This window comes from Dermacentor albipictus, chromosome 6 (genome assembly GCF_038994185.2).
Source record: "Dermacentor albipictus isolate Rhodes 1998 colony chromosome 6, USDA_Dalb.pri_finalv2, whole genome shotgun sequence".
NCBI classification, from domain to species: domain Eukaryota; kingdom Metazoa; phylum Arthropoda; class Arachnida; order Ixodida; family Ixodidae; genus Dermacentor; species Dermacentor albipictus.
Genome location: NC_091826.1, coordinates 12,320,069 through 12,339,495, shown reverse-complemented (window position 1 = coordinate 12,339,495; position 19,427 = coordinate 12,320,069). Strand labels below are relative to the sequence as shown.

At 42.5% G+C, this 19,427-nt stretch overlaps 1 protein-coding gene across 2 annotated transcripts in view; it reads right to left on the bottom strand.

Annotated features, from left to right (window-relative positions):
- Positions 1-4,784: 4,784 nt before the first annotated feature.
- The window catches only part of LOC135914241 (histone-lysine N-methyltransferase SUV39H2-like), a 77,373-nt gene continuing 62,730 nt past the window's right edge, over positions 4,785-19,427 (bottom strand). For both annotated transcript variants that reach the window (XM_065447011.1, XM_065447014.1), the window contains one exon: positions 4,785-5,975. In XM_065447011.1, the coding sequence (XP_065303083.1) occupies positions 5,875-5,975 (101 nt within the window). In that variant the 3' untranslated portion in view covers positions 4,785-5,874. The remainder of the gene's footprint in view (positions 5,976-19,427) is intronic.

The window sequence follows — 19,427 nt, the reverse complement described above, 5'->3', positions numbered from 1 at the left end:
CTGCTGGTTCTTACGCCTAGTTCTTAGGCCTAGTGGTTGTTACCCACTGCAGTCATGTGCCAGCCACTCTTGACATGAGAACATACCAGTTTCAGTAAGATATCAAGAACCATCTGACGTGAAAGTGCATTTACTTTTTTTTGTTACACCACCTTTTAGGAAATTTTTCAACAATTGTTAATTTCATTTCACGGTATGCACGTACAAAGGCAGTACTCTTTAATGGCACACATTATGGTCTTATTTTTTCAAGGTGCTAAGCATAGAAAGGATGGCAATATTTTACAGAAAGAATTCATGAGAGTATAGTAAATCTGAAGATATTACTGCCAAAGAACAATATGTGCTGCACTAAGATGAACAGAAAGCCTGCTGCGATGTGTGCACTAAAGAGAGTGACAATGGGACTCCAGAGAATATGGTTCCAGTGAATAGCACATAATGCAGGGCAATTAATCTGTACAATTCATTTCGTGCATGTTTGCATGTAATAAATTTACAGAGTGTATACAGTTGGGCAGTGTCAACAATCATGAACACATGCAGAGGACCTCATGCGCTGCGTCCCTTGTAACGAGTTTCCCTTCGGGACTTCAGTCTTATGTGTAAGGACTTTCAAGGTCTTCTGCGGCTGGTTTAGCAGCTATTTAGGCTCGGAACTCTGACATGTAACTAAAGGTTACTTTCAAGGTGCTGCTTAATTGCCATTACTAGCCTTGACACTGACATTGTTTGGATTCTCGATGAGCTTTATGAACAGCCCTTGCCAAGATACCGCAGCAGCTAACATTGTGTGTTTAACTAAACAAACCTAACTTTTTAAACAATATGCAATTTGTTGAAATTTTTAGGGCACACAGCCACTGGTAAAGCTATGAAACGATACTTCTACTACAGTGAAATCTCGATATAATGAACTTGACAAGACCACGTGGTAAATTGTTCAATATTTTGTAGTGAAAGCCCCAAAATTAACCATTCCACCATCAACCCATCAGTTCATAAATTTTCACCATATAAGCTCTCCACAAAAACATCGCTATTGGCCCTCGCCATGCACCGTTGTTATTTTCCATAGATTCTGTCGCCAGCCACGCACCACTGAAGCACCGTATAATAAGAGTGACGTGTGCAAAACAGACGCTGACACCAAAAAAACTATCAACAAAAAGCTATCCAACGCGCAATGCTTCTTGCTTTTTGTTTTTCACATTTCTTGCCATGGACACCGCAAATGTCTCGCTCGAGGTGGACACCTGGACTATGTCAAAGCGCCAGCATGCGTAAATGACATCGTCTGGAAAGTGCAAAGTGTGACCGTGTGGCAACCACGCGAGAACGGAGGTTACATTTGACCACATGCATAGCTAGTGCAGCTGCAGAAAGAAGCACGAAAGAAAGAGGCGTGTGCAGAAAGGGTGAAAGAAGGAAGACATGTGCCTCAGTTTCTAGGCGAAACTTTTCTGGGTGGAGCATGCGCTTGCAAAACCTGATAAGTCACCGCCTCTGCTCGCTTTTTTTTTTTTTTTCTCGGGTGACGCCTTAGGGTTTTTGAAACCATGCGCCACGACATCCGCTCTCTGCGCCTTGTCATCTGCTAGCCTACTATTTCAGCTGCCATGAAGGATCTATGGAAAGCTAAGAATCCCCAGATTTCATAGTACTGAGGCATTAATACCATAGGCAAATTGAATAACGATCATTATTCTGAAAAGTTCAGTATTCTGGAGTTAGTAGTACATTGAAACTATAAAAAGTCAGCAGGGGACTTCAGAACAGCTTGTTAATCTGAAAAGTTCGTTAATGTAGCGTTTGTAGTAACGCAGTTTTACTGTATCATCGAAATGCCTGCTAAAAGGTATTTTTGTAGAACTGCCTTATCTGCATGACATCAGGTACAAAATGCAACTTGCTCGCAGATCTTCATGCCCCCTCAGTGATAGCTAATTTACTCATAGAGTCAACAAGTTTAGTTCATTAAGCAATAAGCCACCTGCAATAGGTATCGCAAAGTAGCCAACAATGCTTTCACTACAACTGTTTTTGAACAGATTAAAAAAGAGAGGAAGAAGAAAGTAAGACCATTTAATAACACTGAGAGTAAGCAATTGACTGTTTAAAAGAATGGTTTAGATTGGGACTTACACCGGTAAGCAATTACTATCAACACTATGTAACAAGAGTTTACTTAAACAAAACCTAAAATGTGTCAGAAAAATAAACTGGTGTCAGGTTAAATTACAAAGGGAGTCCAAAATAAATTATCTATGGTGAATGAATTCCAGTATCTCACTGTTATGCACTACAATGGCAGATTTGTCATGTTGTGACAATGCTTTCTGCTGGAAAACATGCAGGACAGAAGTCGCCAAACTACATCTTTAGCCCGCACCTCATTCACCAAAAAGATATCTGTCAGCAAAAGGCAGCAGCTAGATCAAACAAGCTGTGACTAAGAAAATGTAGCAGATGCACTCGCCTGTAAACAAAAACAAGAAAGTGCACATGTCGAACATTTTTACTTTGTCCAATGCAGAAGTCATCTGTTAGACAATATTTCAGCAAAGAACATTTCAAGTCATTCAACAACACCTCACAAAAACAGCGTTTTGCATTTAACAAGGCATAGTCCTCGAAACTCACACCTCTATAAGTCTTTATGCTCCGTTATCATGTCAGTCATATCGTATAACCAGAAATGCTGAAAATGCTGGACATTTAACACTGTAGTGACCAGTAATCAACAAAGAAATAGCATTTAAACTCAACAACACTACATAAAAAATCGGTAACCAGACAGCACCTATTTGCAAGCCTTTTGAGTTTTATCACAATGTCAGTCCTATCATCACGTAACTAAGTGAGAAAGGGCCATGATTATGTTGGACATTTATTTTAACTATGTAGCAAGAAGTCAGTGCAAGACATCACACAGTAATTCTCTGAAAACAGGTGCTAGTGTGTGACAAGGTATGATATGCTTAGCATTCAGGCTTTTCCATTTGCGAGTCAACTTTTGTCCTGCTCCTTTTCTGTCTGCTCCTGGCGCAGTGTTGGTCTGTATTCAGATAACAATGTAACGAGGCATTAACCCATGAGTCTTGATGCTTTATTGTTGTTAACAGTTCTTTAACAAAAACGAGAATAACCAGGGCCATCCCACCAAACTGTCCATGTACGGTATAAATATCCCTGAATCCACACACTGCATTCAGTAAGCTCATGCTATTCAGTACCAGTTGCTACATTCAAGATTAACACATTTTTGCTGTAGACACTGCTACATCATTTTTTTTACTTTGCCTTGTTTCGACCTGATCATCAGTTTAAAGAAATGCAACTTCGCTGCTTTCAGTTTCTTGACTTCACCTGTTACGAATTATTTGTTCCTGCAGTTCATAAGTCTTTCACGTATATATTTTAAAAAAAAAGGAGAAATAAATTTTTTTTTGTATGTTTGTTGTTAAACTCGAGCATACCATTTGGGCATTTCATCGTTGCAAAGGAAGCCAAATTTGTACTTTGCTACGTAATGCCCAGCCATACAAACAAGCATTCACACCTGTGCAGATTGGTCATATACCATTTATTACATTCATGTATACTGGTTTTATCAATAACCTTATAAGCTTAAGTGAAAGCCATAATTCCACCTCGTTAAATTTTTTTATATGAGAAGGTGGGTGATGACTTTCACTTAAAGGGCCCCTCACCAGGTCTGGGCATCTTGAGCTGATAAGCGCCGTGCATAAGTGCACACTAACGATTGTGCCTGCTAAGCACGGAAAGAGCTGAAATTTCGAACGAAATGCTGTTTGCCCCTCTCCTCACGAGCGCCGGCGCCAAGATGGAGGGTTGACGTATATGCGCAAGTGTGCCTACATACATGTATATGTTGTGACATCGCTTGTAGTGACATGTGACTTCGAGAATTATTCAAGGCAACATCTGTCATTTGGTAATCTGTTGCTTCACTACATTAATTAAAGTTTAGAGAAATAATTAAACACACAACCCGAATGTCTACGTGTTCTTGTTTTACTTCGCATCACAGCAATAGAGAGGTACTTCCATTTTGTCTGCTTGTTCCCCTGTCATGCAGTCGCGCAAGCAGACAACGAAAGTATGTCATTTTCTATCGCATTCCAGTGCATGATCATGCTCTATGAACTGCGTGTGTCTGCCTCAGTATTCGTACAGCACTGGCTTATACCACTAGTCAGCTGTTCTCGTGCACAGTGCGCAAAATTGTGTGCTGCACAAAACGAGACAAACGCAACAGCTCACGTGTGACACCGTCAGCGGAAGTGCGCAACACAGCAAAAAAGCTAGGGAAAAAAATGAAGGCGGGGCCCATGACATATGAGTCACTCAATCCTCGAGCTCCAGTATGGGAGAACACACAGAAGGAATTTCGCTGCGCAAGCTAGACGGGACAAATGGAGAGAGTGCCTCTCTTGGCAGTGGCCTCACCTCCTGAAATCATTGGTTCGCGGCACTGAAATATTTCTATCTTGGCTATTAACGAACCAATTTGAAAAATTCTTGCAGCAGAACTCTCCTATAGGGCACGTAACAAATTCCAGCGTATAACTGAAATTTGCTATCTGGCCTGGTGAGGGGCACTTTCAGCAGGCAGGAGGATTGAAAGAAAAAAATAGGAGAATCAGAAAATGAACAGCTGAAAGCCTTTGTCTTTCCAGGTCAAATATCCTTACCTGCAAGGATGAAGGCATTCTTTGTACTTGATAACAGCCATAATGACGAGCACACTGAATAAGACGTAAGTTATCAACAGTTATTTATTTTTTTTAACTGTTAATCAAGGGAGTTATAACCACATGTCAAAAAATAAAATAATAAACCCCTAAATCATGAGCAGCTCTGGTCAGAGTGAATACCTTTTCCACATGAAATATTAAAAAAAAAAGAGGAAAAAGACTGAGGGACCTGAAGACAATACCACAGTTAACAATGCTTTCTCCTGAATGGAAAAAGAGAAGTCCTATGGTTTGTAACAAATGTGGATGAAATTATTTCACATTGTCTTAATGAACCATGCACAGTTATGCAAATAATGTAGTACAGTGGACAAGCAAAACATGACCAGTGCAACTTGGACACGAGCCCAAATGAAAGAATGCTTTGGTTGATGGGAGTTCAGACACCAAAACTGTCATGTTTGCACATTCAGTAAAGGCAGTGTATCATAAGATGGATTTAATACGACCACACAACAGTTTCACATGCCTCAACCAGTCTTCGAATGCTTCTTTTTTCATGCACCTTTGAGTTGTCCTCGTTCAAACTTCATGTATTTATGATGTGTCTAGTAAGACTTTACAACAGATTGTGCCACCTGCAAGCACCTGTACAAAGTTGTTGGCTCTTCGGGGAAAACCCCTCGTCAGTAAACAGTTCAAATTAATTATTTTCTTGGAAAATATGTTGTTGCTTTGATGCATTACACCAATACTTACTAATGAAAGATGGGCCAAAAGCTGTTGTGAGCACTTGAGGTGCTCCCCTTAAAGACATGTGGTCCTGTGCCTATGACAGTGCAACAAAACGACCTTACCAGAACTTCCATATCAATGGCAGCATCAATACTGTAGCTGAGCTGGCCTATGAAGCCCAACAAGGGCTATCAGATGATGATCTTGGTCTGATGGCCCAAAGCACGAGGTAATGAGAAGTAAGTCACTGGCCACTGCACAGACCTAACGTGTGATAACCGGTCGAAACAAGGATTGCAAATGGCCAATGTTAGGAGGGGGAGTGGACGGTCACACACACGCACATGACAGTGCACCCATTCCATCTCATAGTTGCACCACTTTCCCATGCGAAGCTTAAGATGCCTCGTTGCTGTCATCAGTTCAGAAATCTTCGGCAGTTCTTTGCTCCACATTTGCACTCGATGCGGATTTTAGTGTGGGGATGACTCTTCTTGGAGTCCGGCGTTGCTTCTGTTCCTGAAATGCAATAATGAAGGAAGGTGTGATCGAATGCTAATGAGAGTAGTTTGCTGTGCACGGAAAGGGCTCTCACACCATGCTTGACCAGAAACTCAGGTTTCCTGACGAAGTGCCACAATAGACCAATTTCACTACGTTCAGACCATGTGCGAAGCAGTCCTGCCAGCAACATGATGACAGTATTCCTCTCTGCATTCTCGATGTACTTGGTTTCAAGACAACATTGAGGAGATTGTGCAGGAGAATGCCATTGTCGATTTTCCTACTAATATTATGGCGTAGTTGAGGAGTACATCTCCTCAACCACACTTATGGTAGAATTATTTTATTCTCATCTATCTGGCCTTTTGATCTTGAGGGCTAAGTGGGTTTGTCATAATACAAACACAACATGCATCATACCATAGTTGCCCTTCAGCCTGCTGAGGACTGCTACAATGTATGGCACGCTTTGCTGCAGAGATGGAAGAAGAGCGAAACTTGTCATGAAATGGTGTATTGATTATTCTGCAGGGCAAATTCCTCTTTCCAATATTCTCCTCTTTATCCTGCCTTGCAAATGCACCTGCTCCGTGCTTTGCAAATTCACTAACCTCATCACTCTAGCTGACTCACTACCATTTCTGAGTTACAGCAAATACCAACTGGCCATTCAGTAGGAGCAACCTCGAGTAAGTGCTCGAATCGCCCTCAGATTTGGCAGATCCAAATTTGTCAACTTGAAGACAATAATCTCCGGCTAGATTACAGTGATAGTTGCCACATGCAACCAGCATCAATTCACTGGCAGACGAACTTTATTATAACTAAGTCACATCCGACATGAAAATACCACTGCTACATCCAGTATTCACTATAAGCATGCACGCTGCCATTGGCAAGAGAAAAAAAAAATGAGGACAATGTTTAGGCATACTTCATTATATCTGATAATTCACAATGTTTGTTCTATCGAGGTTAGATTACTTCAAAAATTTTCAACGTCTAAATGGTCAAGCGAGAGTGGCAATTTGCCACAATATTATTTGACTCAAAATGACCAGTTCAAAACAAATTATGCATCACAAAACGAAAAAAATCAGCTCTCGGTGCAACCAGTGGTAACTTAAATGGCCTAACATGCAAGGTTCGCATACATCACGGGAGCTTTTGCCACATGTGCTGCTCTTTGTCCCGAGAACTTATACAAGATTACACAAATCATGGCACAGGAAAAGAAGAAAAGAGTATAAGTGCCTACTGCCTTCACAAATATCCCATTTGTGATTGCTCATTTCAGGTATCGGGAGAATAAAAAAAAAGTACGAGTATCATGGTTGCATGCATGTCTGAGACATCATAGTTCAACCTAATTATAATGAAGTAGCATACATGAAAATACCTCTACTATATACACAATATTTGTTATAGACGTATAATAAGCATGCTGCTGGCATCAGTGATCAACAATTTAAAGTTGCTTTGCTATATGTGTTTGTTACATCTAGGTTTGTTACATTAAGACATTAACGCTTTCTTGCCCGCGGGAAAAGCAGCAGTTTTTGGGTAATCAAGCAGTAAATATATGCTTTCTTTTCTGTTTCCTGCTTGATACTAAAGTGCATAGTGTCAAATTTTAGAGGAAAACATTTTCTTTACACAAGTATTGGTCTCAAACAACACATTTAAAAAAAGATCATGAAAATACTCTCAGAACAAAAATATTGCAAACAAATAGGAAAAGATATAAAAATGTCAGTGTTGTGCCACAGAGACGGAACATTAAAAACAACCAGAATATGCATTTCCAATGCAAGGTATCTGTGCAACATTCCAGCAAATATCGGCTTTCTATGTGCAGAACTGCTTAATTGAGATGTATATGAAAATGTCAGCCCTAGTGAATATTGTGCCACTGTACAAAGCCGTTCACTGATACAATCAAACACAGATTGGCTGCACAGGCCTTATAAACAGTTGTTTTCTGCTTAGACATAACACTTTATTGTGTCCTTGATGGGGTCCAGGGGTCGCGGGGGTTGGGAGACTAACCCCCAGTCCCCGCCCCTTCCTTAAACGGCGGCCAGTCCTTGCTTTCTGGCGGTGTCCTTGGCCATCTGGACGGCCCAGAGCTGCTCTTCTGGGTTCAAGCTGAACAGCAAAGTCTCCCACTGCTCGGCCGCAGTTATGATGCATGTAGTGTTAGTGCAGTGGGTGTTGGTGGATGAGGCTTTGGGATAATGTGATGAAGGTCAGCGCAGGCCTCGCACGCTTTGCAGAGTGGGAAGTATGCATCAGGATAAATGCAGTTGTATAGCACGGGGTTTAGGAAAGTTCGCGTCTGAAGTAGTCGCGAAGTGGTGGATTGAGATTTATTCAGTGTTTTGTGTGCTGGGGGGTAGCATAACCGCTCTCTGCGATAATGCAGGAGGATTTCTCTGAACATTCGGTCCCGCGCATGACCGCAATGCAGAACAGAGGGCTGGTCAGGATCAGAAGACGCAGGAGAGGGACGATGTGCCCGGTGTGCGAGGGCTCGGGCGGCATCGTCAGCGGCTTCGTTTCCAGCCAGACCTGAGTGACCAGGGGCCCAGATGATCTGGACACGGCATTGCCTTGAGGGGGGAGTGCCAGGAGAGTATCTTCTGCGCTTGAGATGCTATCAGTTCTCTTGTGTAGTTGTGAATGGCCATTTTTGAATCGCTGATGACGCAGTGTGCATTGGTAGAGGCGAAGGCCAAAGCAATGGACATTTCTTCTCCTTCTTCGGGTTGAGTGGAGAGTATCGATGCAGTCATGACGAGGCAGTACTGCGAGCCGGCGACTGCGACGACCGCCATGGCATTTTGGTTGGTGTATTCCACTGTGTCCACGTAGGCTATATCAGCGGCTTGGTCGCAGCGCTTTTGTAGTAGTTTAGCTCTGTCTGCACGTCGCTCCAGATTGTGTTCAGGGTGCATATTGCGAGGTATAGGTGCGATAAATAGCTGAGAGTGAATGTTCGGAGGGACGAGTACTTTTGGTCCGAAATGGGTGGTGTAGATTATGCCTGGGGGTGCCTAGAATATGCTTGCCCATGGTGGAATTGGCGAGTCGTTCAAATTGGCTAATACGCTAAGCTTCAATAAGCTCACCTATGGTGTTGTGAATGCCGAGGGTGTCCAGTTTCTCATTAGAGGTGGAAATGGGAAGACATAGGGCTTGTTTATAGGCTCTCTTGATCATGGTATTGAGTTTGAGCTTGTCAGTTACACTGAGGCTAAAGTACGGGGCGACATAGGTGATCCTGGTCAGGGCGTAGGTGGTTACCAGGCGTATAAGGTTCTTTTCTTTCATGCCGTGATGTCGATTTACGATGCACGTAATGAGGCGAGTGGTTTGGTGTACATGAGTATCTAACTGCTTGAGTATCTCCGTGTTTCTATTGTTTTGTTGGATGCGTAAGCCAAGGATACGGATGCTAGGTACAGTAGGTATGCGTTGCTGATGCACGTGGAGTTCTATCTCGGTGGGGTGAGTGTCTGGACCTCCTCAATTAGGCTTGTATAGGAGCTCCGATTTCTGTGGGGAGCACTCCAGGCCGTGCAGTTCTACGTATGCAACAACCTCATTGTTGGCTTGGGGCTAGATCTAGCCAAGGCCTTCGATAATGCCACACGAGGCCATACTGACCCAACTGTTTTCCGCTGAACTTTTCTTCCTTCCTGGTACATTTTACAGTTTCTGTATTTACCCATTTTTGGGGGCTTTGGGATGTGCAGTGGGCATTTGGGGTCTGCAGGATGGAACAACAATGGACACTTTGGGGTCTGCAGGATGTGGCTCGCCAAATGTGAGAAGTTTCTCAATCAGTTTCAGTCTGAAGGCAAACTGTTCGAAGAGTTCACTTCTTGACAATGCAGGCAGTTTAGGACACTGCCAGCAATGCTCCTCAAAGAGTACCAAATTATTCACTGCAGCTGTGTCGATGAAGTAAAAGAAATAACCTCTTCCACCATCACATGCACGCACTTCATGATGACATTGTATGAGCTGGTGGTGTGTAGGTCCAACTTGTCTACCCTTGTACTTGTCAATGAGCCTTGGCTTTCTGATGGATACTTCAGACAATTTATTGTACTTTTTTTTTCACGTCACAAGAACAAATTTCTTCCCTGTGTGGGCTGTCAATGTCAAGATGCACCTGCACGTTTTTTTTGTTTTTTTTTTTTCAGGGGCCCAAAAGTGGGCCCAAAAGTGGGCTCAAAAATAGAAAACCAGTCATAGATCAATTGCACTTCAAATGGCCAATTACATTACAAAAGTCAGTGTGCCATGACTGACAAAAAACTTTTTTTTTTTTTCCACGAGTTTGTTCTTATAACTGGCAAGATATCCTAAAGAACTAGGGTGTCCAACTGAAAAGTTTTCAGGTTCAGTTTGGGTTCAGGTTCAGCTCAGAATCAAAAATATAACAGTTCGAACTGGTAAATACGGGTTCATAATGGTATAGGATTAGGAACAATGAAAATTTTAAGAAAATAACTTTCAGCTTCAGCCTCAAATCTATGTGAGCGAAAGATTGTTTATTCCTGTCCTCACATGACGTGGATCGATGTATCTGTGATGTCTAAAATATTATGCAAGAAATGCAATATACTGCGACCCGAAGTGCATGCGCAGGCGTACTGTGATCCGTTTTCGAATGCTCACAGTGCCCAATGCGTTGAAAAAACATTTCATTTCATTTAGTTGTGCCAGAAGACTGCTTTACACCTGCATTCACCTCATGTGTTGAAGTTGAAGGATTACTGAGGGAGCAACAACTTAAAATTTGGCAATGCCACAAGACTGTGTGACATGCTTTGCCCTTCCAAAAGTTGCTCTGTTCTGTACAGCCTGCAACCAATCTCTAACCATGCACTCATGTAGGTCCCATTATTTCAACGACCTGAAAGTTAGACACTGTCACGTTCTTACAGCAAAGCTGTTAACTCAACTATAGGAAGCTTTTAAAAATGTTATGTGCCTCACAATTTTCTAAAAAAATAGATCACTCAAAAAGTTTACATTTTGAGGAAATGTGGGAAATGTCTGGGGTGATATGCAGATAAGTTATGGAGCCTCTGCATTATTTAGGCACTAAATACATATTGCTAAAGCTCTGCTTTTGGCCAGCTTAAAGCAGTATATTAAATGCTTACTAAGTTTACTGGTTTGTGGGGACCAAAGACGGCAGCAATATCATACTTAGATAAAATAAGGGCCATGCTATGGGTGTCATGCACAATAAGTTTCATGAGTAATTATCGTATATACTCGAATCTAACATGCACTTTTTTCCTATAAAACAGGTCCAAAAATTGCATGCGCGTTAGAATTGAGTATGACCCTAAATCCCCACTACCGTATCCCCATCGGCATTAGAAAAATGGCCACCTCATATGCGCTTCTAGCCTAGCTGCCGTAGCTTCCTCCATGTGCATACCACCATGTTGTATGTGTAACCAGGCGCTGTTGTAACCAAGTCTACCGCCTGTCTTCCCATTTTCTGCGTTTATTCAACCAGCATGGAAGCGCTGACTCCAAAGACACACCGAGTCCACCATGATGCCGCATTTAAAAGGAAAGTTATCATGTGCGCGGAAAAGGACGGAAATAGGGCCGCATCACAGGCCTTCGGAGTTCCCAAAACTTGCATGCAGGATTGGCGCAAACAGAAGGAGAATATTTTCGCCAGCAAAGCAACAAGGAAGGTTTCAGTGGACCGTAGCAGGGCTGCTGCTCATGGAATATGTGCAAGAGCAGCGAGCAGCACAGCGGCCTGTGATGACTGATCTGCTCAAAGTATGGGCGATGCAGTTGCTCTACAGAAAGGGCTAATGCAGAGCGACTTCAAAGTGAGCAGGTGCTGGCTATCAAATTTTATGAAAAGAAAAGACTTTTCTCTTCGAAGGCGGACAGGGATATGGGATATGCCAAAAATTGCCCGAAGAATATGAAGAGAAATTGCACAGTTTTCAGCGGTACGTTTTGAAGTTGCACCATAGAAACAGCTAGAGTAAAACCTCGTTAAACCGTACCCGCTTAAACAGTCGTTTCGTTTTAAAAGTAGTAACGTCAAATCCCAGACTCTGTGGCCATTGAACATAATGTGTTTTGTATCCGTATAAACCGTACCAGCTTATTGCGTACGCATCGGTTAAAACGTAGCATTTCCACTTTTCGTCGCGCAAACACGGCGGTGCGTCGTCTTCATCGTGTGGCCCGGCAGAAAAACAAGCCTCAGAGATCGGAACGGCCTCCAAGCACCCTGTGCATTTGCGCGTGCAGCCACATCAACATCAACATCATTTCGGCACCGTGCCAGTAAGATGCCAGAGAGCATTGTGGCATCGTGCAAGCGAGGACTCGCGTCATGCTGAAGCTTGGATAAAAAAAAAAAGACACCGAATGCTCAGCATAGAAGAAAAATTAGACATCGTCTGTGCTATCGAACCTGACACGGAGAAGTCGGCGCTGGCGCGCGACAGGGATCTGCTGTTGACTATGGTGTGTGGCATTTCGAATGCGAAGAAGTTGCTCGGCAGCGCTGCTGCGACTGCGAAGTGATGTCGGCTACAAGGTTCGACTTTTCGACATCGTTGCCTCTGTTGTTGCCGAAGTGTTGACTAGCGACAGTGATGAAGATGGCATGGAAAGCAACAGCACGGGCGATTCAGGCGCGACAGTGGCAGAAGCTGCGCATTACGTCAGCCTCATGAATGCAATCATCGTGACAAGAACAGCACCAAGCAATGAAAAAGGTGACCTGGGACTTCTGCAGCATTACTGCACGCGTGCACGGAGAATACGTAACGCCAATGAGGAATCTGCCATGCCAGTGTTTGCCGAGAAGAGAGGGCTGGCTGAAAAGCTGGCTCGCAGCTTGAGCAAGTTTGAGGTCGCTGTCGTCGTGCTAGGCTGCCGCAGCATCAAACGAAAATAACATTTTTGTCACGCGAAGTGAATAAATACTGCATGTTTTCTTCCCCTTTCATCGCACTCTCTCCGAGTTCCATTTTCAACAGGTAAGTGGGCGATCTGATGCTAATTTGGTTAAACAGTACGACCGTTTAGTACGTACTTTTTCCGGGCTCCGGCCAACTACGGTTTAACGATGTTTCACTGTACCACTTCAGACAGATTGGAAATGCCGATCAGGCGCCGCTCTATTGGCATGACTGCCACCACATTGAAAAAAAGGGGGCGAATCAAGTGCGCGTTTTGTCTTCCGACCACGAAAAAACTAGTCAATGTAATGCTTTGTTGCACGCGGATGGGCACAAGCTGCCCCCGTATCTTACCTTCAGATGGAAGACGCTCCCAAAAGGAATCGTGTTTCCGAGTGGCGTGATTGTGCGCGTAAATAAAGAAGGTTGGATGACCACGGACTTGGTCGCTGACTAATTTGATAATGTTTAGCAGAAGAGACCCGGCGGCAGTTTAGGCCTGCATGGGATGCTTGGGCTCGACGCATTCAGGTTCCACCTTGACCAGCACATCAAGGTTGTACAAGCTGGCTGCATGCAACACCGACCTTGTCGTGATACCCGGCGGCATGACATCGCAGCTCTAGCCACTCAGTGTTTGTTTGAACAAGCCAGTGAAAGATAAAATTCAGGCGTTCTACACCAAATGGCTTGTCAGTGGCTGCCACGAATTCACGCCTGCCAATAAAATTAAGCATGCCTCATTGCGCGACTTTGCTGGATGGGTGAAAGATGCATGGTGCCCGATCCCGTCTGCCATGGTCAACAAGGCCTTTAATAAATGCGGCATTTCATATGCCATGGATGGCACCGAGGATGAAATGCTTTGGCCTGTTGATAGCGATAAGGAGTTGTGATAGCGACGACGAGTGATATCTATTGCACCACGCGACTCGTCCCAGCACAGTGAAAATTTTGGCGGCAAGGTATGCCACTCCCATTTGTGTTTTTATTTGTCACAACTTTAGTGTATTGGGAATAAATCTGTTTTTTTACAAATGAGAAAAAATACTGTTTCTATATGAAAGCATGAGGTGCGAGGTATTGTACTTTTCTTATTCTTCTTCTTTTATTTTTGTTGTGGAGAACAGGTGCGCATTACAATCGAGGTTTTCGGGGTTTTTTTGTTGTTGTTCTTCACGGAAAACGGGTGCGCGTTATAATCAAGGACACATTAGAATAGAGTAAATACGGTATGTGCCTCAAAAATAAAAAATAATTACTGAACTCATTTTTCTCACAATTTTCATGTGTTATGCGAGGCGTTTAGCTTGTTTTCCAGATATTTTCGGTGAACTATGTAAGGCACGTTGTTTAAGTACAATAAGTGTTCAATCTGCAAATGTTAATTACAGTTTTTGTAGAAGGTAACTTGTGTCAGAGTGTCATACTGCCATTATCCACAATGTTTCCCTCGTGTCCTCAGTGGATTAAATGAGTCATCTGTTTATATTTGGTGAAAATAAGGGGGAACATTATGAGTAATGTGTAAGCAAAGTTTACCATGTCTGTGTTTATTGTGGGCTTTGCAATAAATTATGTATTCAAGTGCTCCAGAGCATTATAAAAAAATGTGTTTTATGAGCGGTACAAAATTTAGCCTGTTGACAGCATAATTACAAATACCATCGGGAGCAAACCCAGCAAAAATGGGGCAACCATTATGGCAAAGCAGTACAGGAAGTTAAATATGTGTGCATCAGATGCAGCTTTTGCAAAATATATCTTAAGGTAATGTTTGGAGATGCCATGCAACCATTATCAGCAATGTTTTTCAATGTCCTAAGCAAACTCTACTCGACACCAAGTTTATATTTTGTGATCATGGGAAGCATAATGAGTGTAGTGTGTAGTAAAACTTTTATGTTTCTAGCTGAATTAGGAACGTTGAAAGTAATTACGGGACCCTTGTTTTTACGGTATTTTACTGTATGTCACATCAAGTTTGCCACTTTCGCCGAAGTGACAGCACAAGGGAACTATGGTTTTTTATGTTGACATTGTTTATTTTATTTTATTTATTTATTATGTTTGCCACATTAGACAATATGTAAATAATTTCCGTCATCCTATTCTGTCCTTTTTTCCTGTACTCTGTCCTAGCTCACTTACATTGGACAGCTACCCATGTGTCAAAAGATGTAGCTAGACAGTTACAGCACAGTCAGCAGTAATTTTGCTTACTTTCCTTTTCTTCCTATTGATTAAAAAAAAATCAACTAACATTACACCAAGCCTACTGTTGGTGGGAGAAATGGGAAGATCGCATATGGTGTGTACGCAAAGTTAGAAGTGTGCTGGTTGATTCCAGTTTTTGTAATAAATTATGTATTCAAGCGCTCCGGACAGTAGTTTAAATGTGTGTTTTACAAATGGCGCAGAATTTAGCCGACTGCCTTGGGAGAACAATAAATGACACCAAGATAAAATTTATCAGAAAGGCAACACTACAATAAATTTGTGTGTTAAGTTAAATGCATGCAGACCAAATACCCTCTTTCCAAAACTTTCTTTTAGCAAGGGCTCAAAAGCCCTATACAGCATTTTACACTACATGTTTTAGTGTCTAAAGAGACTTCTAAATCATACCAAGCTTACATTTGATAGAAATGAAGGGGGGGAGGGGATTTATGTCTAGTGTGTGGTGAACCTTTAGTGTTTCTGGCTTAATTAGGAGCTTAGAAGCATGGCAAATAATTATTCAATCCTCTTATTCTCTGTATTGTCATGTGCTATAAGGTACATGCTAGGCGTTCTTGGCGAACTCAATATGTACCTTGTTTATATTTCTTGAAGATAAATAGGGGTGTACGAACAGTGATTTTTGAAACTGAAACTAATATGAATCGAATAGTGCCAAAAGCAAATTGAATCAGATATTGAACAGTTTTTGAATAATGAACACCCGTTATCACAATTAATATAAAAAGACACTGACAATTTAGTACTCTTAAAGTTAGCAAGTTTCTGTCATTACACAGTATGTTATGAAGCGACTATTAGAAGCCCAAATGGAGCATTAGGAGCTTGCAAGTAGTTTCTTCTCATGCACAGGACTCTTCAGAGTGCCAATGATCGCTGTATATGTAGCTTGTTAAGTATGGCTACCTAAGCGAGGTAGCCAGGGGGGGAGGGGGAAATATTGCAAGTCTCCACCTAGTGGACATATTCAATTCGTCTGCTGCTGCAGTTCTGATTGGCTGGGCTGAGTTACGTGTCAGAAAGAGACAGGCACCGCCAGCCAATCAGCACTTCAGCAGTATACAAAATGGACATGTCCGCTAGGTGGACCCTTACAGACTATAATCCCCTGCTCCACTACGCAAGTCATGTTTTATGTCTATACTATGCCCATGGGGGTGAAAGTTTACCGTACCCTTGCTTCATATTTATGTGTAATTGGGCACAGTTGACATTTTGAAATAATTGAAGAGTATTAGAGAAACATTCGTATTTACGAATAGGGACTATATGATTCATTATTCGAAAGTTTCGAATATTCGCATACCCCTAAAAATAAATGGAAGGTTATGGGTGACGTGCAGGAAAAGTTTAAAGTTTCTGGGTAAATTGTGGCCTTTGAAGTAACTTACATTACTGCAATGGCGTATATGCAAGCACTCCGGAGTGTGAAAAGTGTTTTCTAAGAATGGCGCAAAATTTAACCCACTGCCCTTGGAGAACTATTTAAGCCACCGAGGTCAAGTTTAGTGAAAATTTGGGGAGAATTTATGGCCAATGCTTGCTAAGTAAGAAAGTGTGCGGATCAATTACTGCCTTTGTTCAAACATTCCTGAAAAATACCTCTAAAGTGTTACCAAATGGGCAAGGCATATGCAGGCAACATTTTAAAATAAGTGGTTTAACGACAGGCAACTAAAGTTCTTAATTTAATTGTTTAAAAAAAAGAGCTTCGCTGAAAATTGAGTGGAAATTCTGCAAGGTCACACATGCCTATGTAATTATGCATAAGTGTTTGCATTAATGCATCTATCACATTACGGGCTTTCTGTGCCATTCTGTAGTTCGCTGTATGGTTGATGGAGGTGAATTATTTTATTACCATATCAGCACTACACCCAACAGGGATTGAGAGAGAAAGATATATTAAGTCACCTACTTATACGTCGTTGAGATGCGACCATAACTGAAAGTCCGCGAGTTTCCTTTCAGGGATGACGTCTTTAGGTACTCTTTTTTTGTTCGGTCTATAAGAGAATGAAACGCTCTTTCGCCTGACATTGTTAATATTGAAAACAATTATGTGTTTTATTGCGCTTTATGTATTTGATTACTTGTTTCTTTTTTTTAAATGTAATCCCCCCTGCTGTAATGCCCGCATGAGCGATGCAGGTATGTAATAAATAAAATAAATAACATAAAATAAAAGCACCTCGTGTTCATGTTTCTCTTATTTTACTTATTTGGCAAAGTTACATCACCCTACACTAATGGCCTGGCATACCTACACAATGTAATCAAACTTAAGCAACTCTAAAAGCTCCTTGGATTTCTAAATAGATATACATTTGTTATTCACATACGTATTTGGTATGTGGAGATTTAACGGAGGGCTTTCCATTTTTGTTTCTTTCACAGTCATTGTCACATGATGCATCAATGTCACACATGACGACAAACATGCAATGACTGCCAGGAGTTTCAATGCTACAGACTTTTCTCTCATGAGCATACTTCGATTACACTTTCTGCCTTTCTATTTCCCCATTTGGTGTACAAGCACGAAGCTGTCCAAGAATGCTCAGAGAGAAGCAAAATACCAATTTTCAACCATTGATAGTGGGCTATCAATGGGAATCTGCATGGGCAGTGAAGTGTTAAAGACATTAAAGCCTTTGACATTAATGCAATGAAGTCTGCAACAGTAGTGAAGATGTGGCATGGAGCTGTTCTGATTCACTGTTTTCTTTAAATTACCTTCACATAATACCTCCTAAACGAAGCATAGTGAAACTTACAACATGCAATGGTACTGTTACTATAAAATGTCTGAGAAAATATCAACATCAACGAGTATAATTGATACACCTGTATGGCTATATACAGTGGAACCCCGTTTATACGTTTTTCACTGGATCGGGGAAAAAGAACGTAGCAGCCGGGAAAACGCAACAGTGAGGAAAGCTCCGAAAATGAATGAAGAAATGCAGCTTCAACTATAGACAATTTATTTCCACAGAGTGCGCTTAGGACCTTAAAAAGTATATAATGGCGGCTTGCCATTTATTTCGCTCGCTAAAAATCGCCACACGTTTCTCAATAGCCTGGAAGGCCGCATTGCTGTCAGCGTCGCCGTGAGGTGCGACGTACCTGCGGAGGAGGTCCAGAGCCGCGACGGCTTCTCCAAAGCTACGATTTGGCAACTCCCCGGCACCATGCGGCTCGTGCTCCTCGTCGTCACCGCGTCACGGCAATGGCAACGGACGAAGGAATATCCGCGGGAAATTTTGCCCTCTTTGGCGTAATCATGCTGACGTGCTAACGATTGTTTAGTATTGCTGCGGAGCGCGCGCGTCCGAGCAGCCCGGTTGCGCGCAGCGCGGCGTGGGAGAAATGTAAACAAGAGAGGAGAGCTGGCCCGGTAGGCGCAGCAACGCCACCAGCAACGCCAACTTCCGGTTTCACTTTAGCTTCACAAAGAATGACGTCAGGACCTCTCCTGAGTTTCCTTCCTCCGTGGGTCAACACGTCCAACAACGATGCGGTGACCGTAATCACAGTGATGATAGTGAGAGCATTTTTCACGAATGGCCACTTAGTGGCGGCCTCTCGAACTGGCGTGCGGCTTCTTGCAGCCAGTTCCATAGCCAAGCCCGGCCAAGCCCAGCCAAAACTCGTCAAAATCCAAAATGGCGGTTGGAACACGCTGCCTAGTTTAGCCCAGGCAGTTGGGGGGTGCTAAGTTGCGACGTACCATGCGGGAACGTTTTCACAGCTACAACGTAACAGCGGGGTTCCTTATACATTGTATCCTATGGAAGCTATGCCGGGACCGGATGAAAACGACGTAGCAGCCGGGAAAACGCAGCAGTGAGGAACGTAACAGCGGGGTTCTACGTACAGTGAACGCCTGATTTTTCAGATTCCATAGGGGCTGCAAAACGTTTAAAAAAATCAGGCAGTTCGAAAAAAATGAATATATGCCCTTTACTGTCTCTAAAGGCTCAAATAGCCACAGGCATGTTTGAAATAGCTCTGAAGATTTTCCAGAACACGTCTTTAGCGTATCAGTGCTCATACTATGACAGGAGATGGCAGGTGCATGTGTGTATGATTAAGAAATATATTTCCCATTGATAGCCCACTATCAATGGTTGAAAATTGGTATTTTGCTTCTCTCTGAGCATTCTTGGAGAGTTTCGTGCTTGTACACCAAATAGGAAAATAGAAAGGCAGAAAGTGTTGTAATCGACCTGTGATTGTGGACCCATTCTAATCT